The sequence below is a fragment of the Desmodus rotundus genome, chromosome 3 (genome assembly GCF_022682495.2).
Source record: "Desmodus rotundus isolate HL8 chromosome 3, HLdesRot8A.1, whole genome shotgun sequence".
Lineage (NCBI taxonomy): Eukaryota > Metazoa > Chordata > Mammalia > Chiroptera > Phyllostomidae > Desmodus > Desmodus rotundus.
Window position 1 is genome coordinate 85,241,584 of NC_071389.1, and position 24,537 is coordinate 85,266,120.

At 44.1% G+C, this 24,537-nt stretch overlaps 1 protein-coding gene across 6 annotated transcripts in view; it reads left to right on the forward strand.

The window, feature by feature from the left end:
* The window catches only part of RREB1 (ras responsive element binding protein 1), a 175,046-nt gene that overhangs the window by 91,100 nt on the left and 59,409 nt on the right, over nt 1-24,537 (forward strand). For all 6 annotated transcript variants that reach the window (XM_024552288.4, XM_045189096.3, XM_024552287.3 and 3 more), the window contains exons 2-6: nt 10,671-10,790; nt 14,240-14,363; nt 14,977-15,188; nt 20,937-21,026; nt 22,020-22,183. In XM_024552288.4, the coding sequence (XP_024408056.2) occupies nt 15,018-15,188; nt 20,937-21,026; nt 22,020-22,183 (425 nt within the window). In that variant the 5' untranslated portion in view covers nt 10,671-10,790; nt 14,240-14,363; nt 14,977-15,017. The remainder of the gene's footprint in view (nt 1-10,670; nt 10,791-14,239; nt 14,364-14,976; nt 15,189-20,936; nt 21,027-22,019; nt 22,184-24,537) is intronic.

The following is a 24,537-nucleotide window of genomic DNA, read 5'->3' on the forward strand; positions in this document are numbered from 1 at the left end:
CTACAACGGCCTTGAATAAGAAGTGGAGTTTGCTGCCATTTCCCGTCCTGGATATTCACGGGAATGCTCATAGTTAGGCAGGTGGAAGGGCTTTTGACACCAGACTTAAAGACATGCCAGCATTCCAGCAGAGCTGAATCTCATACGCAGACTTGGGCCTGGGAGGGATATCAGAGATCACGTCCTCATTACTCTGCAGACGAGGGGACCAGTGTATTCCAGGCCATTTGCTTATGCAAGGAAGCACATGGTGTACTGTTCTGTGTTCCAGTGGTTAAAGGGTGTTATTAAATGCTGCTGAGTGGTTTTAATACTAGTAGTTTAAACTCTAGTGTTTTACTTAAGCTACTGTAACTAACTTCTGGGATATATGGGTTTTGAAGATACCTCTTATGTTGGCTACAGAAAGAAAGCAAATACATACGTGAGCCCGGAAAGTGAGGTCTCCTTCTTGGAAGTGGCCAAGCCCCTCCCACAGTGGGGCACAGGGAGTGCTGGTACATTGGACTTGGAGACTTTAAAAGTTGGAGCTGAAATGGATGCTGGGTAGGTGTTGCTTAGGCATTGTTCCAAGGTTCTAGAGGCCAGTAATATTTTAAACAAGTCAAACAGCCCCTCGAGGCGAGCCATAGGAAGTCCAGCCCTTGGCTTCGTGTTGCTGCGTGGTCAGCGGGAGATAAAAGTGTGGACTGTTGGAGGCAAGGCCCCTCCTATCAGTGGATGGCAAACTGTTAAGGAAAGATAAAAGGAAAGAGCAGGGATGTTCTTTTTGAACAACAGGAGGGTGCCTTTATCACAGACATTCAAGTAAAATGAAGGGGGGAGCAAGAGATCCTCTGCTTTATGATTGCAAGTGCACTAAAGCAGTTTCTGTCGTGAAAATATTGGTAGAGGCTGTCTTTTTTCTACCAAAATAGTCCATTCCACAGGGAGTGTTTGCATCACATACTGCTGAGGTGAATGGGCACGAGCTTGGGTTTTCAAATCTTTGTGCTCCAGAGATTTTCCCTGTGGAATATTTGACCCACGGAAACGTGGTGCAAGTGTCAGGCTGTCTGTGAGCTGAGCGGATGAAGACAGCAGTCCCACACAGCAGTGGTGTTACTCTCCCCTTTTAGAGTTTCCTAACTGTTCCTTTTAACTTGTGGGGGTTGAGGGCTGGCATATAGGAACTTGCAAACAGGTATCTATTTCTCAGGGTGGGGTTTGTAGAATGTGAACCCACATGGAAGAGCCTGGGCATGGTTGGCTCCCTGTGTGAGCTTAGTCAACACACAAAGGGACCAATGTGCTTTGGGCACATTATGCGAGTATCAGAGGCTGCTGGGCTGGGGAGCTCAACCCCTGTGCGGGTGCAGCAGCAGTGCAGTTAGATACCCTGGTGGAGCAGTTGTCCTGCAGTAATCAACCTCCTCCTCAGAAGATTAGGGAGGAACGACACAAGGGCCTGAGCGCCTCAGACTTCCTCCAGTAGCAAGCCAGCGCACACCCCTGCCTTCCTTTCGAGGTGCCTCTGCTGGTCAGATCATTGCTGCAGGTGGGGGCAGAAACCTGCCCCATGTGCCACCTTCCCTTCCAATGCCCATCCTGCCCCTCAGTAGCTCTTAGGTTTGCTCAGTTTATGTTAAGGAAAATCCATTGGCTTGCTAGTGTTTTTTGGTTGGTTGACTTGTGATAACCACTTATCAGACACATATATCGTGAAGTATTTGTTTTTCTTCATGGATATAGTGGTGAATAATTTTCTTAGAGGCAAAATACAGAGGGAAGAAGTCGTCCGTTAGAAGGCATGGAGGGCAGGCCATCGAGCTCTGGTAAATTCACCGAGCACAGTCATTCTCAGCTGACGGTTTGTGATGTCTGGTGGCCCACTGTGATATTTTGACCACAGCTCACCGCTTTTCCAGTGGGCGAGGAAAGATGTGAACTCCTCCTTCCACTGCCTTCTCTGAGCTGGTAGAGTAGAAGCATTTCAAGCAACACTATCTTTGACAAAGTAATTTTTATTTTATAAGGGCTGCCGTGCTGAATCACCCTGAATTCTGGGGATTTGAAGCCCAGATCCCAGGTTAATCACCTGCCCTAGGGGTGCTTAGCTTGCATGCAGCTCCTCCTCAGGAGAAAAGTAGAGAATCCTGTTTTTGCAGCTGCTGACCCTTTACCAGAGCGTGTCAGAAAGGCCAGCCCCACAACCTCAGGGCCTGTGAAACAGTTGCAGGATATTGCCTAAAACTCTCAGCAAACTGCTACTGAACTTTACCCCACCTTCCTCCCCTTAGGCTGTAAATGTGACTGAAGACAGGACATCCACTTCAGAGGAGTGTCCAGAAGAGTCCCATCACTATGGTCCAGTTGCCTGAGAGTTTGGGGTGCAGTGCTGCGTGTCAGCTGCACTGTGCTGGGTTCTGCAGCTGAGAGGGAAGAGGTGTGGGGACTGTGGATGAGTGAGCCTCCTCCTGTGGGAGCCAGAGAATGAACTTCCTTGATTAAGCAAATGTGAAGTGGACCAGGATTTATGTCAGCAGCAAACTGAAGCCAGAGGGGTTTTAATTCCTGTTCATCATACAGCATGTTCTACTACTCCTTATTGTCAGTGGGATTGCGTTTGCGATGAGCTCTATTATATTTATAGTTCATTGTTAAGCTTAGGGGCTGGAGCCAAAATATTTTTAAGATCCTAAAACTGGCCCCTGCCCTCAAAGCACTGGCAGTCTGAGAGTGGAGGCCCGTGGGTGAATCAGAGCATTGGAGAGAGCTAGCCCAATGGCTAAATAAACTGGAATGTTGGGAAGTAAAGAGCATAGCATTAGTAACTCGTCCTGGGGGGTGCTGTACCATCTGTAAAGTGTTTTAATAAATATTCTTTTGATTGATTTCGTAGCATAGGGTATGATAGGTGTAGGTATTATTAGCTTCATTTTCTAGATGAGAGAACTGAGGCCCAGAGACTTAAAGTTGCACTATTGGTGGCCAGTGGAGTTTCCAGCCCAAGATTTAGACTCCACATCGTGTGCTCTTTAAGTTATACTACTATGGTTTATTCTCCTGGTACATGCTTTGGAGTCCTACAGTATTATGGAAAAGGGACTATCCCTTTAGAGGCCCAGGATCTGGATGTTATAAGAATGATCTGATTTGGTCTCCCACCCGCTGCAGGATCCTCTGCTTGAATATTCCCATGGACAGCGAGCTCGTTCGCTTGTGGAGCCTCATTCTGTTGTGGGCAGCATTAGTTGTTCCAAGCTCTGGTATAAAGACTAATGGAGTCCCAGACCTGCTTATTTGTGCCTCCCACTCAAACCTCATTCCTGCCGTGGTGGGCATGTGGGAAGAATGGGCCCCTCTTCCACACACCCGGCCTTCAGGTGTCTCCAGTTCTTGCTCTTCCATGGGCTACACATCTCTAGTTCCTTCGGCTATTTCTTGCTTTCTCTCGGACTTGGTTCCCAGTTCTCTAGTTGCTAATTGCCCTTCTTTGAAGGGTTTTTTAGTGGTCCTCTTTGTGATGCAGCCGAAAGTACAAGAATTTTCACCGTCCCCCATAAGAGCTGGGTACCCCCGAGGGGCGGTGATACGGTGCACAGACAATGTGCTTGAAACTGTGCACCCGAAGCCTGTGTGATTTGGTTAACCAGTGTCACCCCGGTACATTCAATAAAAAGGAAAAAAGAAAACCAAATAAATAAAAATTTAAAAATAGATTTACAATGTCAAATATTGGTAAGAATGCAGAGCAGCCAAAACTCTCACATGTAGCCAGTGAGAGTGTAAATTGGTAAAAGCTTTCTGGAAGCCTGTTTGGCAGTCTCTCCTATAGCTTGTATATGCATACCCCATGACCCAGCAATTTAGTCCTAAGTAAATATCTGTCTGTATGCACATACCCCCCAAAACGCTGTGTAATAACCAGCGAATAGGCTAATCATTGCCTTACAAGATCTGGGGAAGAATTTGGGGGTGTATGTAAAGTACCTAACAAAGTTTCTGGCTCAGAGTTTATGTCACAGACAGTCAGTGCCCCGCAGTTATTGGGAAAGGGACATGTAATTGGGTATACACTAGACTTCTGGCAGACTCTGACTTAAACTGCATTTTCTGTTACAGTAGGATCCTTCTTTTCTGTTTTTAAACTCCTCAGTCAAGGAGTGACGTAGAAGCCTCTCCTAACCAGTTTTTGATAAGCCAGCAGAGTAGATCTTAGGATGGGGTGGGCTCTGGATCTTAAACGTAACCCCCTGCAGGGCACTCTTCCTGAAATATCTTCTGCCAGAACCTGGAAGACCCTTCTCTGCCCTGGGGGATCGTTGAAGGTGCTCTAGGCCCTCAGCCCAGCGTGAGTGCTTCCTTATTCAGGCTCCCTTGGCTGCCCACCCCCTTCCTCACCAGTTTCTTTGGGCAGAATAGGAAACCATACAGGTTTCTGCGGAGTTGGACAAGAAAATGATGAAATCCCAGATCCTGGTGGCCTGGCAGAAAAGCAGTGTGTGGGAGAAGACAGACTCACCTGGGGAAAGGGGCAGGGCGCCCGCCCAGAGGAGCAGGGCACTGGAAGACAAATGGCTGCTGTGTGGCGGCTGCGTCTTGGCCTCGTGTGTCTGGCCGCAGTCAGATCCTGTCTGTAAGACCTGCTCCCGGGAGAGCTGCAAGGAGTGGACTCTGCCTCTTCGCAGTCTTACTTACTGACAGCAAAGCCTATAATCAGGACTTTGACCCATTTCCTCCCTCTAAAAAAGCCAAGAGCCCTGTGGAGAGATGCAGGAAGAAGAATGGGGTATCATAGGATGGTTTTATCTAGCATGTACCAGAAAAATCTTCCCACCTTTCCAGCAGTTTATATTTTAAATAGTAAATGGAATCTAACTTACATAGAGAAATCTGGTAAGCAAAACCCTGTCTTTCGAATCAACATTTGCCTGTCTGCTGAAATTGTATGTAATGTGACAATTAAAATGTCCAAATTATTTTTTAAGAGGGAAACTCCTTCCAGTATGGAACCTGTCACTCTCCCATAATCCCCCCTTTGTCCCCTCATTTTACTGAATAAAGTTCCTTTACCCAAGGACAGTGAACTGTGCCTTTTGAGAAGGGTGTCAGCAGCTCCTGCTAGACCTGGTACCCACTGGAGCAGCTGAAACCTCATCAATAGGGGGCATGCTCCAGGCAGCTGGGATGAGCTCTGTTTGATTTTTCTTCCTGGAGCTGTGAGTCCCATTAAGACACAAACCACAGTAGGAGGTGAAGTAGTTCTGAGGCCAAAGGGGAACCATGCATAGGCTTGCTTCCCCTCCTGGCTTTCCTCCCGAACCCCCCTTCTCACAGGCTTCTGTGGCACATTAATGTCCCAGGGACATCTGAGAGACTTGGGGACTGTGAGGGTGCCCAGGGCCTCTGGAAATTCTGGCCGAAAGGCTCAACAGCACCCTCCAAGGAGCTTTTCCTTAAGTGGCACAAGCTTGGTGGATGCCATCTGCTGGGGAAAGATGGCTTTGAGGGTCCATAGCTGGGTGGAGGCCAGGCTGAGTGGTTTTGTTCCCCCCAAACTGCTGCTGGCCCTGCCTTGTCTGAAGCTCACATCCCACACATGCCCATTTCTGAGGAAGCTAAAATAGCCTGTGTACACATTAATTCCCTCCTTATTTATTATTATTTTATTGTGGTAAATAAAGCTAAAGTTAGAATGAGTGCCTGGATTTTTGCTCTGAGGGTAGCTCCTTTCAAATCTTCGTGGCAGAAGGGTTTTTCAGGGAGAGCCTTGGTTTGGTGTTGCCATTCTTCCAGAATTCTGCGAAAAGACAAGTGCTGGTTCCCAGGGTTGGGTCACAGCCCCCTGGGAGCTGACACTCAGACCACTGGGGCGAGGCCCGAAAATCTGAATTTTTCAGCCCCATGTAAGTTTAAGCACCACATAATGACCTCCTTGTGTTGAGAATCTGCATTTCTGACAAAGGTCTGTGATGTGGCTGGACAGGGACTACTCTTTGGGATGCCTCTGTTGGAGGTTCAGTGACAGGTAACTTCTTAATGACTCCATGAGACTCTTTTAAGATTTTCTTCGCTTTGTATTTGCTTAATTTTTGGTCTGTGCACTTCTGGCTACTCACTCCCTACCATCTATCCTCCCCATCGCCTGCCCCCCACTACTTCCCATGCACACATGTTTTTGGAACCCCAGCACCTGAAAGCATAGGCACCCCCCATCAGAGTTTCCTTTTGTTCCAGGTCTGCATTCCATTTTCCTGGAAGCACAAGTGACCTGAGCACACAGGTCACTTCTCAGGTCGAGCTCACATTCATAGATCAGTTAGACCCAGCCACTCAGACAGGACTGGGCTGTGTGGGATCTCAAGCAGAGCCTGGTGGCTTCCTTCCTGTCTCCTTGCCCGAGTGCTTCTAGAACCTGGCTGTGTTGGATATGGAGTTCCCCATCCCTTTGTGCAGTGAGGGCAGTGACTGGTTGCAAACTCTTGCCCTGCCCTATGAACTTTTTAGTCTGAGATGGAAGTCCAGTGCTGCCTCTTGCACAGAGAGTAAGGCAGAGGTGAAGATGGGAGGAGAGAGCTCCTTCTGCCTGCCTAGAAATAGAAGGAAATGGCAGGCTAGGCACTGAACAGTCTGGAAGAGCAGAAGTGACTCAGAATGTGATTGTCAGAAGTCAGAGTATGTGACTGCAGGGAGTGCATCTCTTCTCTCAAGCTCTGTGCTAGGAGTTGCAAATTTTGCCCAGAAGAAACTTAACAAAGGTAGACACTGGATTCACATTGCTCTACCACCATGGTGTTGGGGGCAAGTTACTTAACGCTCGCCTACATCTATACCTTCGTTTTCTTTTCTGTACATTTCATAGGGTGTTTGTTACGAACATTAAAGCATGTGATACATGGAATTCAAAAAGTATTAGCTGTGCTACTACTTCAGAATTCAAGTTTGGAACTAAGAGCCTGGGGTCAGTGGGGATCGGGGAGGCTATGCTGCCTGTGGAAAGTGGCCCCTGAGGGAGGGGATGGTGAAAGTAATGTTCTGGGAGAAGAAACTGAACAGAGATAACTGTGAAGACTGGTGACCAAGAAGGCCAGAAGGGGCTTTGAATGACAGGTTAAAAAGTCTGACTGTTTCCTGCAGTCTTGAGGCGGAGATCAGAAGACAACCCAAGGGGAGGCCCACATACCTGGTTTGGGGTCCCAGGGTTGCAGTCTTCCCCACCCCTTCGTACTTTGCTGTCTTGTATGTGGGTCTAAGGGTGCATTCCCCCTTTTCTTATTGGTCCCCAGAACTGGCTGGAACAGATCACAGTGCCTGTTTGTGCAGGGCCCGCTCAGTGTGACCCTCTAAGGCCCCATTGGACCAAAGCTCATGTCAGCAGGGGGGAGGGTGACTTGCATGGGTGCCGCCCTATCCAAGGCAGAGGCTGTACCCTAAGCCAAGAAACACATCAACTTCCTGGAACTCAGAGCTGTCATCGCAGCTGTCCCAGGCCTCAGAGCACACGGAAGGCTGTCCTGGTTAGAGGAGACGGTTTTGCCCTGAGCTTGGCAGGCAGGGGAGAACAGGCAGTGCCATGCTGCGACATCTAGTCTGGTTTGGTTCTGGCCCCAGCTAGCCAAGACTGGGGAAGAATATTTCTTTTCTGCCTCAGCCCATCTTTCCAGAGATGTCCTTGTTGCTTTTAAGCTCCGTAGTAGCTCACAGCATCTTAGTATCTGAACTCTTAAACTCTCTCAGCCTGTCCTGGGTCCTGTGGAACTGGCCAGCTAGTTAAGGCTGTTCCAATCACTGAATCAACCATCCCAAGTATTTGAGGACTTCAGCACGGCCCCTCTCCTGGATTGGTGTTGTAAAGTTCACTATCCTATGGCCCGGAGGGAGGGGCGGGGCTCTTCTGTCATCCCAGGCATCTAAACTTAGCCCATCTTTCTTGGGAGCCTTAGGACAGATTTTAGATTTTACCTCAAGAATCTGCAGGATTTTCAGGAACTGGATAGTTTTGTTTCTAGATTATCTTTCCTTTTATCTTTCATCTGTCTTTTTTTTTTTTTTTTTTTTTTTTTTGCTGTCTTGGACCTGGGGACAGGCTTCTTAATCTTCGGAGCTTTACAAAGCATTGTCCCTTATCTCCTATGGTGGGTGGGGGAGGCTGGGCTTCCCCTGCCATCATCCTCACAGGAATGTCTGCCCTCTTCCCCCAAGTCATCCCGCTTCCACTGGATCTGGGTAGAGCCTGTGTGGGGATGCTAACCCAGAAATTCAGCATCCTCCCTCAGGAGCCAGAGCCTCACCATCCCCAGCCTGTGTTGTCACATTTCCCTACAGGAGTCCTCTTCTAGGGCATAGGCTCTGTCATCGGGCTTCCCCCCCCCCCCACCCTTTTTTTCCTTTCCTCCCGAGGTAGTGTTGATAGAAGTAAGGGGTATCTTGGGTTTTCATCCAAGAACTGTCCTGTACTTTTCCACTGTGAGTTCTGTGAATCCCGCCAGCCTCGTGGAGCCCAGGGTAAACAGGGTAACGACTCTTGTTACTGAGCTTACTTGCAAGACATTCTCAATATTCAAACCATTTACATTCCAGATCAGAGGATGGAAGTTTCAGGGTCAAGTCTGTCAGGTTGGCCCTTTTCCTCCCCGTCTTTCCCCAGGTGTACTGAGAGGTTACTTGGACTTTTTAAAGTATGTTTTTTAGATAAAGGGAGAGTATGTCCAAATTTTGATACTCTTACATTCTGAAAAAATTTCAGAGACTTGTCTCTGTGATGTGTTTTTATTACATATAGAAATGTTCAGTTATTTGGAGATCTTGGTGGTTTCTAGAAAAAATCATGGAACAATTCCTCTCTAGACTCTATTCCTAACAAAATGTGCCATTAATTAAAAAATGAATAATAACAGGAAAACCTTGCTTTTTTTTTTTTTTTTTTACAGTGTTTTACTTTGCCTTAGGCATCTTTTAAGTTTAGATGGCTGGGGATGATCTGAAAGGATGTTTTGTTCCTGTATTTCTGAAATCTCATAGGAATTTTAATAAAATTGACTTGATTTTCATAGTTTAAAGGAACATGGGTTATATATCAAGTAGAACAAGGATTCTTCTTCCACTTATCCCAGATGGGTTTCTGGGGTCCCCGGCCCTCCTAATACTGAAAGAAAATATTAGATACAGAGACTATGCATGTTTCTGTGGGAGGGTCCACAATTTTCCTCAGATCCTTGCCCCATTCAGTGGTTGTCCCTATGAGCTACTCCGTGTTTCGTCATACCGTATTTTGCTGTGTATAATGTGCACCTTTTTTGCCAAAATTTTGAGGTAAAAATAAGGATGTGCATTATACATGGGTAGTACTAGTTCTGTACCTATATAAATTTTTAAATTCTTTTATTTATGCTTATGCGTTAAAAGCGTAACTCTAGAAAGCAATAATGATATCTGTATGAAAAATAATAGCCTGGAATACAATAATTGGTTTCAATAATTGAATGAAAACATTAAAAGGAAAGAGTTTTTTCCTGAAAATTTGGGCCAAAAACGTGGGTGCGTAGGATACACGGGAGCGGACATTATACACAGCAAAATGCAGTGCTTTGTTCAAAATCCAGAGATCTTTTCAAAAATGAAAGGCCCGAAAAGAAAATACTGAAGCAATGAGGTGTGCAGTGAGAGAAGCTGTCACAGTGTCAGAAACCATGAGGAGCTGCTTCTAACAGAAACAGCTCGGGAGGCTTCCTCACTCCCCTACGGCACAACAGGCGGGTCTGACAGAGGTTTGCTGCCTTAGGTGCTCAGTAACTCGTGCACACAGAGGCATGTCACTGGCATGTCACATGATCGGGCAGCTTTTCTTGATGCCCTAAAAGGGAATAGACATGTGAAAACACACCAAGCAAGTATTTCTCAGCAGGTTTTGTCTGTGTGGCAGTCCATTTTACTTAGTTTTTATTTACCAGTTCTTCACTCTTCAGTTTGGCTATGGGATGCTGTTTCAGAGACCTAGAGAGTGGCCAAATGCTGTCGCTCTGGGAAATGCTGCGTCCCAGTTTTCTCTCGCATTGTGGAGGGCCAGACACAGCCTTCTCCCCAGCCAGGCATTTGAGGCCCTTGGCACCCATAATAGACGTTCTCAGGCTCTTGAAGGGCGCATGTAATTGGAGTAGTTTTCTGCATCTTCTTTACAGAAAAGAAAAAATAAGGCATTTGGTCCTATTTGAACTGTTATGGACAGTTTTTCCATCACTCAAGAAAAGATGTATAATTCTCCTTTACATTGAAGGGCTGTTCTATGTTTTTTACTTTCTTCGGCTCTTTTTTTTCCTCTCTGTTTCCAGTAGTACTTAATAATGTCTTGCCCTTCGCCCATCAGCATTAACATGCCATTAAGATTCTCAAAGCTCCACCTGGAGCCAGTGGTACAAGCCATTCTGAGGTGACACTGTCTTTGGCATTGTTGGAGCATGCTTTGGGAGTTCCTGGCTGTCTCAGACTCCCACTGCTCTTGCTGGATGCTAACAGACCACTGGGTGGAATCAGCCTAGGAACTGGAAGCTTGCTTATGAAGTGCAGGAAGCGGGTGGGAAATGTTTTGTTCTTAATTTGTGCCTCCTGGTGGTATTGAGTGGAGAAATACAGAGGTGGGATCATTTTTGATGTTGGCTCCCTCATAATGTCACCTTTTCTCATTTTTGTAGGTTGCTCCTGCTCTGCTGCAGAGGTGGTGGCTCTGAGGTGTGACCCTGCCCACATTTGGGCCCAGCCAGTGCCAGCTCCTCAGTAAGGAGGGCCAGTGTGATAAGACCAAAAAATCCCAGGTCAGTTAAACTTTATTGACTTTCCTTAAGTCACAATAACTCTGAATGTTGAGTCTTCCTTTCCCTCCCTCTCCCTCCCCATGTTCCCTTTAAGTTGCTCTCCCTTGTCTCCAGGTTGACCAAGGCTTTGATGCAAAACCACAGTGAAATTGTAACTGAATTGCTAGTTCTTCTTGACCTATTGGACCTGAGTCGTGGGATGAGAAATCTCGGAAAGGGTTCCTAGTGTTTTGTCTCACAAGAAAAGCAATGCTTTAGGCAACCCCATTTCCTGCTTCTTCCTCCCTACCACTAATTACAGACTGTTTGCATTAAAAACTGGAATACCAGGCCAGTCCACTGGGCCATGTCAATGAAGATGATGATTTCTTTTCATACCTGTGATTTGGGAAGTTTCATCTGGGTTCCCAGTCTTCTCTGATCCAGTTGGAGAAGATTGTATTAGAATGGAGCCAGTGATTTTTATTTTTATTTTGTTTATTATTATTATTATTTGCGGTGGTAAGGCTGATATGCAGGATGCTCTCAGGGAGAAGAAATGGGACAAAGGAGAGAATAAAAAATATTAAGACTATATGAATATCAGTAAAGAAAAATGTGCTTTGTAAATGGACCTTAAACTGTTAAACTTATCTTCATTCCCTGCGATTGGGTATCAGTAAGTTTAGGTTAATTAGTTTAAGTTATTACTCCAATATAGTCAGGGGTCAGGTGTCGGATAGGTAGAATTGACTGATACTGGCCAACTGGCCTCTGGTTAAATTAGTGCATAGATGGGCTCAGTGTTAAGGTAGTTTTTTCCCAACATGGAATAATGTTCTACATTGTGTTTCACACCAGGTTCTTTCCATTCTTCCCTGCTCCGTCGCCATCATCCCAATGGGGAATTCAAGGATGAGACTGAACTGCTGTAAAGTCTTGCAATAGCTCCAAGGGGCTGGTTTGGGTTGCTTCTGAAACAGCTGTTCAGGGATGAGTATAGTGACTCTTCAAACAGTGTAGCTGGGAGTTTTGTTTTGTTATCTGCATTTTCAGAACAGAGATGAGAAGTCTCTGTTCTTTTTTAAAAAATTGCTATTTACTTACCTTTAAACCAGGAAAAGGAAGTAAATGTAGGTGATCTCAGCACCATCAATGGGTAACGTCATGCTTTATCCCTAAGGAGGAAGTAAACTGAGCAAGTGTCTTCTTGTCTGGACAAAATGGGAAACAAGTTTATGTGACTTTTTTCCTTTTCCAGTTGGGACAAGCCCTTGTGACTTTCAGCCCTTTTGTAGATTAGCTGTTGTGACTATTGCTAGGTATTCTGTATTTACGACATGAAGTTTGCAAGAATGTGTCTTTGATGTTATAGTGACTGCAACACAAATTCTTACCAGCAGTTTGGCTTTTCTTACTGAATATATTTTTGTTAATTTCATATTGACTGTTTTCCTCCTCTTCACTTTCTTTCCCTACATGTTGATAGAATTAAAATATTTTTTTTACGCCTGGCTGGTGTAGCTCAGTGGATTGAGCGCAGGCCTGTGAACCAATCAATGCCTGTTCGATTCCGAGTCCAGGGCACATGCCTGGGTTGTGAGCCAGGTCCCCAGTAGGGGGCGAACGAGAGGCAACCACACATTGGTGTTTCTCTCCCTGTCTTTCTCCTTCCCTTCCCCCTCTCTAAAAATAAATAAGTAAAAAAAATCTTTTAAAAATATTTTTTAAATTTGTTTTTTATTTTAACTTAAAATTTTATTTTTAGTTTTAAAGGTGTTTAACCTATTTTCAGATTTAAGTGAACTCTACTACGTTTTTCTAAGTAGAGTCATAGGACAAAAGCAAGATAGTCTTCTAAACTCCTATAAACTAGTAGTAAGGTTAATTTTCTTTTTATTGACATAATTGTAAAGATTTCTAGTCAGCTTTTATAATTTGGTGTACATTAAAACTATGGGGGGAGTATATTTAAAGAATGAAGGTGATTTGGGAATTGAAGGTGTCTACTTATTTGAATCAAACAATGATTACATGCTGATTGATCACAACAATTCTAGGGGACCGATGACACTTTAGTTTGAACTGCGTTAATAAAGAAGTGAGGTGTGTGTGCACTTGTGTCACATGGTCTTTTTTAAAGAGAAATTTCCCAAGTAAACTTTCAAAGGCAGTTAAAAATGGGAAGTTTGAAGCACAATCTTTAATAAGTTTAAATGGTCTTCTAGCATGGGGAAACTTCATGGAAAGATGACAGTTGGATTTTTTGGTTTAATTTCGATCATAACTTTCCTTTTCTTTTTTCCTTCAAACCCTTGTGTCGAGGGTTGACTTTCAGTAGATCGCAGCAATGGAGCTGCTCTACTAATAACTTTTCCTTTCTTTGTGAGGAGTGAGGCTGAATCAGCTGTCTTAAGGAGTGTTTCTGCAGTTAGTCCTTTCACCTACCATTTGGAAAACCCTTAGTTTCATATCTTCAAAATGTCTGCTAAGAAGAAAGTATGTTTTGCCTTTTTGACAAGAACAGTGCTGTTCCTGAGATCCTGTATGATTTTCCTGGTAGCACTTTAGCTTGGGACTTGTGAGCTGATGGCAACATCACCTAATGAAGTTACATTCCCAGGCCTTTCCTGCTCTGGTGCTGCACACACCTGTAGCTGCTATGGGTATTCCCACTAATCCTTTCCTAGGTCTCATTGCTTAAAGTTGGAGGAGGAAACCACTAGAATTCATGTTGTTTCTGGTGTTCTTCCTAAGCATTCACTGTGCTGCTGAGCTAACGAGCTTGCTCACTGACTGCAGCGGTGGCGGGCCTGTCAAATACGCTGATGCACACTGTGGGAAAGCAGGGTATATGGCTCACTGGCAGGGCTGCAGCTAAAGAATATCTTCTGGGGTAAAATGAAGGAAGTCCCTGACCTGTGGACTTACATCTGGCCATGCCTATAGCCATCATCCTTCTGCTTGCAAGGAGTAGAACTGGGGAAGGGCTGAAGAGGCAGGTTTTGGTTTTGCTGTGCGCCACAGTGTTCCCTTTGGTCATTCTTTTCACATTACCTGGTTTCCTTTAGGTCTGACCTGTCCCTTCCAGACTGTGAGCCTTCACTGAATTCCTTCCTCAACTGCCTTGTCTTTGGCCAGTTTTAGGTAGGGGTGGGAGGTGGGTCAAGTCAGAGTCTGAGAGTCCTGTGGGTTGTGGGGTAGAGTTTGAAAGGAAATTTGATACATATGCCTCAGAAAGTAAGTTACCACAAAACCCTTTTGGCTATTGGGAGTAAGGGTGACAGCACCATAGGGAACATCAGTGACAGTTGAAAAACAACCATAAAATGCGGTTTTGAAGAAAAAGGAGACTTAAAAATCACCTCTCACTTGTGCTCCGAGATTGTAGCCAATACATGGCTTCAGTTTTTTCTTCAACTAAGGGAAAAGATATGAACTGAATCATTTTGCCTTTGCTTCCCTTCCAGTGGCAACGAGTGATACCAAGACAAGAAAAAAAGAAGTGAAACACAGACTCATTTCCTACTCCACGTGGATGATAGCTATAGCAAGGAAAAATCTCTAGTATATCAGTTGGGGCAGAAAATGGAGGTAATTGGCAGTGGGGGCTGGGTTTTCTTCTGTCCATTTTCTGGGGTTATAGGTATATTACCTATTTGTAATTTTTAAGAAGCAGTCTTCTTTATGTTAATTTGAAATTTGGTTATAATCTTGATAGGGTTGGCATCTCAATTGTCTTATACAATTTGGGCTTCCTATTGAAATCACTGGATTACAGCAGTGGAGTTAGGTGAAACCTGAAGATCCTCAGCTCTCAGGTCTACACCATTCCTGTAGTAGTAAATGAGTTAGGTTATTGGGAGGGTGCTGGCCAAATGGCAGCACTCTGGGCTTTCTAACTGTTGGCTCAGCCTTTGCCATTCTGCCTAGTGAAAGATCAGGAAAGGCAAAGAGACCTGCCTCAGGTGGCTTTGGGAGTTGTGTTGGTGGCACATCCTTACAAAGGAGCAATGTTATTGTTTGGTGTGACAACACTTCATTTAGATGAAAGCTCAGGACATTCTGGGTGTGAGTGTCGGCTTGAACTGAAGACAGTGGGCTTTCAGCGTTTTTGCCTTAGAGTATGGCAGCCTTGGCCAGTGCCACTGGCTCTGGCAGGAGCCTAAAGGTGCCAGTGATCACATCAGCAATTTCCGATTTTCAGTTCTATGGCAGAGGCTTCTTAGACGCTTAACCCTTGTCCCAATGACGTCAAGTTCGCCCATTGGCTTGGAAGGTTCAGACTTGTCTTCTATCAACACCATGATGTCAGCGGTAATGAGTGTAGGGAAGGTCGCCGAGAATGGCGGGAGCCCCCAGATCATCAAGTCTCCCACGAAGCCTCCAGGACCAAATCGGATTGGCCGAAGGAACCAGGTAAGCTTGGTATGCTAGGTGGTGACATCTGGTGGCTTCAATCTCTGAGAATGATGGGAGATGGATGTTTCCTTGAGCTTCAGCTTCCTAAGACAAAATCTTGGTTGTGCAAGAGGGGACCCCCCAAAAACCTGGAATTTATTTATAAAAAATTCTGTATCCTTACATGTTTAAACTTCAGTCACCTTCAGAGTACTGTCTACTTGGTGCAATACATCTATCAAGATGTTTTTTCCACTGCTCAAAACAGTATTCTAATTCATCACTTTTGATGCTTTTTAGTGCTGCTGCCATTTTTTGTTTCACCTCTTCTGCACTGGCAAAATGTTTCCCTTTGAGGACTTTTTTTATCCAGGGAAACAAGCAAAGTGGCTTGGGGTGAGATCAGGTGAATAGGGAAGGTGGGGCACAGGGGTCGTGACGTTTTTGGTCAAAAACTACTCAACATTCAGTGAGATGTGGGCAGGTGCGCTCATAAATCACCCATCATGAAATGGGCAAACTTTCTGAAAGAGTCTTAAAAAAACTCACTGAAGCCCAGTGCAGCCTCTCAGAACATCCCCAGCTTGGGCACTGATGCAGATGGGTTCCGAGAACACTTAACCTAGCAGGGGAAGCCTGTACTATACAAGGGGCTCACCCTCCAGAAGATAATTCCAGTTTTTGGCGGGGGGGGGGGGTCTCCCCTCGTACTGAGAAGTAAATAGACATACCCAAAGGTTGTAATCATTTTTCAAGCGTGAACTTTTCATGGCTTATTTCAGTTTCCTTGACCCATGGAGAAAATTTTCTGTGCTGTGGTGTCAGTGTGGGTGAAGATGCCCTGATTCTCTGCCCTGTAAATTCATTTGAATGTCATCTTTCTTCATTTGATGTCCAAGGCATAGAACTTAGTCCTCTACTGTGATGTAGTTCATTTCCTTACTTACGTTACTTACAAAAACGGTTAATTTTTTCAAAGCCACCTGATTGGCTATTTTTTTTAAGTGTCTTCAGATTTGGGAACAAATAAGTACTAATAGTGCTGCGGCTGCTGCCCAGCTCTCCATCCTGGACAAAGCACAACGTTTGGCTCCAGAGAATTCCACTTCAGAGGTGATTTCGTCCTTTTAAACCTGTAGTGGGCATCAGATCAGGAGAAGAGGGAAAGAGTAAATGAGTGGGCAGGGATTGGGAGGAGTAATGATGTAGTAATAGCCCATGTCTACTCCATGGGGAAATGAGATGAACCTTTTAAATGACGCACCAAGGGGTGCTTGTAAAGTGGCTGCTGTCCTGTTAGCAACGTGTTTAACAAAGCTCAAGGAAGGAGAGTAAATAGATCTCATTTATTCTCTGAATCCACATCATATGAACTGACTCCTCCACATTTGGTTTTTGGTTTAACTGATTTAATGGGATTATGCGAAACCCTTAGGGAACGGGCAGTCTTAAGAGTTTGCCTGGATACCAGGGGTGGAGACCAAAGTAAACCTGTTGGGCTTTTGGGAATTAATTTCTTTTAATTAACAATCTTACAGTGACTGCCCTTATACAGAGTTGTCTGAGCACATCTATGATGATTTTCTATAAATTCTTAGAAGTGAAACATTAAGTAAGGCTTTTGATACAACTTGCCCTCCAGGAAAAGTTGTACCAGCCTAAAATCCCTCCACAGCATGGGAGTGTTCATTTTCTTCACTCCTTTCTCAAGGCTGAAGACTTGGCAGAATTAAACACTGTTTTAGGGTTGGAGCATTGATACCTTTTTCTCTCTTTTTTTCCCTTGTCTCCATGTGCTTCTCTTCCTATGGGTCCCTGAGAAAATACTCAGCCTGTATGACTGTGGCCTGAGTCAAGGAGGAGCACTAGCTCTGGGAAGAAAAGGTTTACTTCCACTCTCACATGACTGTCTATCCTTCCATCTGTTTGTTCATTTCTCCACCCATTCACTCAATTCACAGTACATACCCACTCCTGCTTCCAGCCAGGTACTGCACCAGGGTGTTAAGCATTTTGGGATGAATGAGATAGATAAGGTCATTGTCTCCTCTTCCTTCTCTGTTCTCCCAAGAGAAAGTGGTAGGTAGGGATCACCTCCTCTTTAAATAGCCCAGCTTAGGCAGAGGTGGTGCAAGTGCAGGCTCTGGGCCTTTCCCAGTGGTTCAGAGACAGTAGGTACAGCCCTTCTGTCCCTGTGTGTTAATTGTGGGTGACTGTGCAAGTGTGGTGAAGCAGATGGTACAGGTGTGTGCCTGGGCTATTTTCATCTGCCTCCTGTGTCTCCAGGTTCCTTGGGGCACTGGCTTAGTTTTCAAAAGGGAAGTCCGGGCCAGTGGTATCATGGGAAAGTCAGGTGCATTGGAAGAACAAACAAAAACAGAATGCAGTCGGAGGGGAGAGAGTGCTTCATCCTCACCTGGGAGTGCCGTGGAGGGCTGAGAGGGAGCGCTGGGGAGGAGTGCCGTGAGTGCTAGCACCGAGTTCCAGGACAGATTAGCCGCAGCCGGACGCTGACACGGGTGCCAGATTGTTTCATTATGGAATGGTTAGTTATCACATTAGCTGCTAATTTTATCTGTCATCTCAGGAAGTGTGCTCTTTCCACTAGCATGGCCCCAATAACTGCATTCAGAATTCTCCTGCAGGGCTTCTTGCAGCATTATGATGCTGTCTTTTCTGTTTGGTTTGCTTATAAAAATTAAGTCCGAGTTCACAGACATCCTTCTCCCAGAGCACCATGGATTTTGTGGGTCTCTAGTATGGTCTGCAGCATGCCACTGCCAGCCTCAGAGAAAGCTGGGGTTCCAGTTCCTGATAAACCCCAGAAGCAATGCCAGTTAGCTCCACGGCTGTTCGGTGTGTCTGCCATCTACGTCAAGGTGAATGAAAGATGATTTAAAAAAAAAAAAAAAAATTTGTCTCCTCCAGAAGCTGATCACTTGGCTTTTTAACATTTACATCCTACTGATGAATATTCCTCTAAAAATTTTTTTTTAATATATAGTATTGCTAATCTAATAATTCACCAAAAACACCCAAGCCTGAGTTTTGGCCTAGTTTTGGGACATTTCTCATTATTATAGTGAGTGCTCTTATTTTATGTTGCTACTTTTGTTTCTGGTTTTTTCTTTGGTGATTCTTGACCAGCTCCATTCTGACTGTGGGAGAACTGGGCTAAGGAGTCAGGGTGCCCCCACCCCACCCCCAGGTACATGCATTGGACCTCTATGAGGAGTGGAAGTCTGCAGATGACTCAGTGAGTCTGGCAGGTTTTATTGTTTCTGGGTTAATCAACTTCCTTAGAATTCATGTCTGTAAGTTTTTAAAATTTGAGAGTAAAAAATATGTAGCATACCTAGTTCTCAGACCCAGTGCCACAGACTAGAAAAAGGTTTGTCCAGTAATCCTTCCCTTATCCACAAAGGATACTTTCCAAGGCCCCCAGTGGATGCCTGAAACTATTGGATAGTGCTAAACCCTTTATTTACAGTACTGTGTTTTTTCCTATACATACAAATCTTTTCACTTAAAGAAAGCACTTCATGGCTTCTCTTGGGCACGTTTGAACTGCCAGATCACTACTCTTGCATTTTGGGGCCATTACAGAGTAAAATGAGGGCTGCTTGAATGTAAGCACTGTGATACCTCAGCAGTCAATCTGAAAACCAAGATAGCTACTAAGTGACAAATGTGTACACAGCACGGAGAAGCTGGACAAAGGGATGATTCACGTCCCAGGCAGACAACAGGATGGTGTGAGATTTCATCACACTACTCAGAATGGCGTACAATTTAAAATGTGTGAATCGCTTATTTCTGGAATTTTCCATGTAATATTTTTGGATTGGGGTTGACCATGGGGAGCTGAAACTATGAAAAGTGAAGGGGGCACTACTGGAGTGCTTAAAATGAGGCTTGCTAGTCTTTGAAGTGTGAGAGGGAACCACCGTAGGCAGCTACGTACTAGACATCAGCACGCATTCACTCCACCCCATCTGGTTTATGGTGCCATTTGTTCTTATAGTCTTAGGGGTGACTTTTGTTTTCATCATCTCTCATAACCAACCACATGGGTGTTTCCTTTCTGTGCCTTGGGGTTCATCTTTTTTTTTTTTTTTTGGTCAGATTTATATATTTAGCATGGCCTGTTGAGAAGCTGGCCTGGGTTTTAATCCTGAGTCTCTGTAACAGTTCTCTGATTTGGAGCAGGTTACTTGCCTCTCTGTACCCCAGTTTCCTCATCCAGAAAGTGAGACTCGTAATAGTGGCTGTGTCTTAGTGGTTGTGAAAAAACTGATGTTTTTGTATGGACAGAGTTTAGCACATCGTAAGTGTTCAATAATTGATGCTATTTTCAAGGAACAGAAACTCATTCAAATGAGCACAAGGAAAAAGAAGGCTATTGAAAGATGCCCACCGGTCCAGCCCTCCCTCTGTCTGGGACTGCCTGGTCTCCCACTTGCCTTAGCACAGATGGCTTCCCCAGCTGTGTGTGTGGCTTGGGCTCACCACGCCTCTGGGTCTGGCCCCAACCCTGCGTGAAGTTTCAATTCAAGTGCCGGTGATCACCTAACTTAGTATCTTAGTCATCCCCAAACCTAGGCACATACCAGGGTCTCCTGGGAGCTTGTGAAACACTGTAGGGGTTCAGCTGCCTGTACCCCAGTGATTCTGATTCAGCCTGTTGTGTGTCTGATCTGGAAATCTGTAGTTCAAAAAGCTCCGCAGGTGATTCTATTGATCTTTGGGAACCCACAGATCTTGGTCTGTAGGCGTCTCAGTTCTGCATTCCTGGGGAGTGGTGCCCAGGCCTTGATCCTGTTAGTTCTGGGGGTGAGGACAGAGACCTATGGTGCCTTCGGGTTGAGTGTGTGAGATGGCTATGACAGGTACGCCCATGACAACTCTCCATGAAGCGTTTGAAAGAAAAGTTGTATGGGTAGTGTATAGGTAGAGAAGGAGCCTGTCATTTTCCTTAAAGAGGTAAAATGTATTGCTTGCAGGAAGCCTGTCCTATGGGTTTCGAGGGAACATAAAATGAGCCCCTTTTCCAAATAGCGAGCTGGTTCTTTTGTCACCTCTGTGGAAGTCTTCAGTTTGGATTGTCATTCTTTATCGCGGTTTCCACAGGCCAGCGTTCTGATTCTTATTTACTAAATATTTGTGAGCAGTGTCAAGCAGTCGCCAACAGGGAGTGAAAGGGTCATGTTGATGCCTGTTGGGCACACAGCTGGGCCCTGAGGCCTCCCACTGTTGGGAGGGTGGGTTTTTATCATGAGAACTTCATTACATCTCATGTGTGGAAAAGAGTGGCTGGAGCCTGGTTAGATCAGGGAGAGATTCCTTTTCTAGCTCTGCCACGATTTGATGCTTTGTTTTCCGCCATCACTGATGATTAGTTGTTCAGTGGGTTGGCTGGTGTGTAGTGATCTGGGTCTCAGTGGTATCTGTCTAATAAGAGCACTAATATTTATTGAGCACTTACCCTGTGCCAGGCACTGTTCCTGTGCCTTACGGATATTGACTGAATTAATCCACATCACAGGGTGATGTGATAGAAGCTATTATTCTTAGCATTTTACAGTGAGGAAACTGAGGGCCAGTGGGATGGTGACTTGCCCAGGCTCAGACCACCAGATAGGCTCCAGAGCCCATCCTCTCAGCTGTTTCATTGCTACAGCTTGAGATACGGGTGCTCATAACAGAAACAAAGAGGCACTAGTGTACTAAGGTGAAATTGATTCTCCGTTTATTATATCTTTTCAGGAAACGAAAGAGGAGAAGTCTTCCTATAACTGTCCCCTGTGTGAAAAGATTTGCACTACACAGCATCAGTTAACTATGCACATTCGTCAGGTTTGTGCTGCTTTTATATTTTTGTTTTAATCATTTATTGAGAGGACAAGGTGATTTGATCTCAGTGTGTGAATTGTGCCTGTGTTTAATTTAGATTTAATATTTTAATTATTTTGAGAGGTGGTTATGAAATAACTTTTGTGTACGTGTTATTGTGACAGAGTCCTAGATCAATACAGAATACCTTTTCAGAATTTAGCAAATATCGCATTAACTGACCACATATAGCAGAAGACTTTGAATCATTCACGACTTGTCAATATGAACCAAATCCCCTCGCAGTTCAGTGAGACTGTAGGTATAGACCCCTACTTTTTACAGTGTTGCAACCTTATGTCATGCAGCAGGGAATTGACTTGATTTAGGAATCTCTTGGCTTCTCTCCTTTATAATGAGATTTTTCCTTCTCCTTCGCCTGCTATGACTGGTTCATGATGAATTGTTGATAAATCTGGAACAGTGAAGGAGTGACGTTATATTAAAATTATAACATGGTACTGAATAATAACATCATTTAGTAACTGGGTTTGGATAAGAAGATTCCTTCTTAACATGTTTCAGCTGCCAGGCCTCTCAGAACTGTGCAGATTCCAGTTCTCTTCCCCTGACAGTAAGCCTGAGTCGTCAAACTTGAGGAATGGATACTGACTTAACGTGAGGACCATATTTCACACACTTTCTTCATAGTTGACAGTCTTCCCGTTCATATGATATATGTGGTCAGTTAACCTACATACGTCTTCGAGAAAGACCTTCAAAGATTCCAGCTCTCTCAGCCTCGCAGAAGTACGTTTCAAAACAAACATGGGGGTAGAAGAAAATTGTACAGAATACATATTTTCCTATGTTCCTGATAGATTTTGACATTTGGGAGGATATTTAAAATGAAACAAAAAAAATAGATGAGAAGTTTTACTGGTTTTATTATATCTAAATTTGCATTACCAAGTTTTGACCCACCGAAGTGACCACTGTGGTGATTGCTTTCTGCAGCACAACACGGACACTGGAGGGGCAGACCATTCATGCAGCATCTGCGGGAAGTCGCTGAGCTCAGCCAGCTCCCTGGACCGCCACATGCTGGTGCACTCTGGCGAGAGGCCTTATAAGTGCACTGTGTGTGGCCAGTCTTTCACCACCAATGGGAACATGCACAGGTGGGTGAGGGCCACCTTGGCCTGGTGACTGGCATCTGAGGTTGACAAAAAGTAAAGTGGCCTCTGAGCCATCATCAGAAAGAGGACTTGCCTAAAAACATTAAAAGTTCTGAACCTGTTCACTGTATGGAAAAGCCAGAGGTGGTTTTGTTTGCCTATGATACTATCTCCAAAGTATTAGAGGTGTCTCTTCGTGGGAAACTGAGGTATCTGGGCTAGGTCTTTGGCCCTTTGGGGACCAGGATGAAACAGAGTCCTCCCCCTTTGCCAATTGCAGTTTCTTTATTTGGGTGCCAGAGGTGGGCAGCTTATCAGATACAGAGGAGCCCTCAAGGAATAGCACAGTAACCCTTGCCTTTTAAAAACTAGTTGCATTATGCCTACTAGGTTCCCTGCAGGTCTTTGTCTTAAGAAAAGTTTCTAGGACCTTTGAATAAATAGTTAAGTTGAATGGTCCTAGGGCTTCAGGGTAAGATAGGATAAAATGAAGAAATAAAAAATCTGATAAATGTCAGGAATTCTTACTTTCTTGAGGGAGAAAGAGGCTCACTCAGAAGTGAGAGGGAGCTCAGTGGTGGGCATATTAAAATTTTGTTGGATGAACCAGTGGAAAATATACTTTATAGGATGATTACATATGTTTTGAGGGGTTAAAACAGACTTTTTAAGTGCTTTTTTGTACACACAAACATTTTAGGAACATTAGAACTCTAGGAAGATTTTTTAAAGGTACTCAGAATTTCAGCTTCTCAGAAAGTCAGGCAATTTTTTTTCCATATTCCCTTTTAGGCATTATGCTGTTTTCTTTTTAAAAGTTGACTAACGTCTTTTTTTTTTTTTACATATTTGAAAAGAAAGCTTTATATATAAGTATTGTGAAATTGCTGTTTTATTATAGATAAATGTTAATACGAGATGTTCCAGTCTATTCCACCTAAAATTGTTTCATGAACTACTGATGGTATACTTGGGACACATGAGTATGTATGATAGTAAAGTTCTGGACTTTGAAATTAGGCACCTGATTTCAGATTTCAACTCGGCCATTTGTAGATTTTCTATCCTTGAGCAAGTTACTTAACCTTTGTGCCTCAGTTACCTCTTCCTTAACATGAGATTTTTAATACTGAACCAGGATGAGGATTAGGAAATAAGTTCAGCACACAACCCCAGCACATGGTAAGCACTCAACAAATGCTGTTACTCGTGTTTCTAAGTAATGCTGCAAAGATTTAAAGCCTATGAATTTCATAGTTGGAACTTCTATAAATTAGAGTATAATATGACTTTCTGAAAGTTATGAATATTTTAAAGAATTTTTTACAATGTGTTTTACTTTTCTTTCCATATAAAAAGTTCACATCTCTCTATTTGCCCCTCGTTTCCTCCTAGGAGTATTTTTGGGTACAAAGAAGGAAGTGAATACTGTTGCTATTTTTTAATATATTTTACATTTTAGCTTTTTGTTTTCTTACCACCATAGCAGCCCATTAATATCATCTTACCTTCTCTTTGCCATTTTGTTTTGTTTTTCCTGCCCCTCCTACCTCCCGCTTGCCCCCACCAAATGTCCTCCCTTACTTATTCACCCTCCTAAAATCTGGTCCTAAAGGCATTGTTGTCCATCCCTTCTGGGGCAGTTCCCCTGCTGTCTCCATTACATTTAACCCATTTAAAGTATGCAATTCAGTGTGTTTAGTATATATTCACAGAATTATGCAACCATCACTATAATCAATTTTATGATATTTTCATCATCCCCAAAAGAAACCCATACCCATAAGCAGTCATTTCCCCTTACTTCCCACCCTGCAGCCCTAGAGAAACACCAATCTACTTTCTGTCTCTGGATTTTCATATTCTGGACATTTCATATAAATGAAATTATATGTGGTCTTTTGTGACTGGCTTCTTTCACTTGGCATAATGTTTTCAAGATTCATCTATGTTGTACCATACATTAGTACTTCATTCTTTTTTGTTGTCAAATAATGGACCATTATCTGATGACACATTTTACTTGTCTTACAATTCATGGGCATTTGAGTAATTTCCATTTTTTTGGCTATTATGAATAATGCTGCTGTGAACTTCATTGAACAGATTTTTTGTGGATGCATGTATTTATTTCTCCTGTGTAGATACTTAGGAGTAGAATTACTAAATCACGTGGTAGCTCCATGTGTAACATTTTGAGGAACTACCCCACTGTTTTCCAAAGCAGCTGAACCATCATTTTATATTCCCACCAGCAATGTATGAAGGTTCCATTTTTTCTGTATCTCTGTTAACACTTGTTACCATCTGTCTCTGTCATTTTCCTTATAGCCGTCCTAATAGGTGTGGAGTGGAAT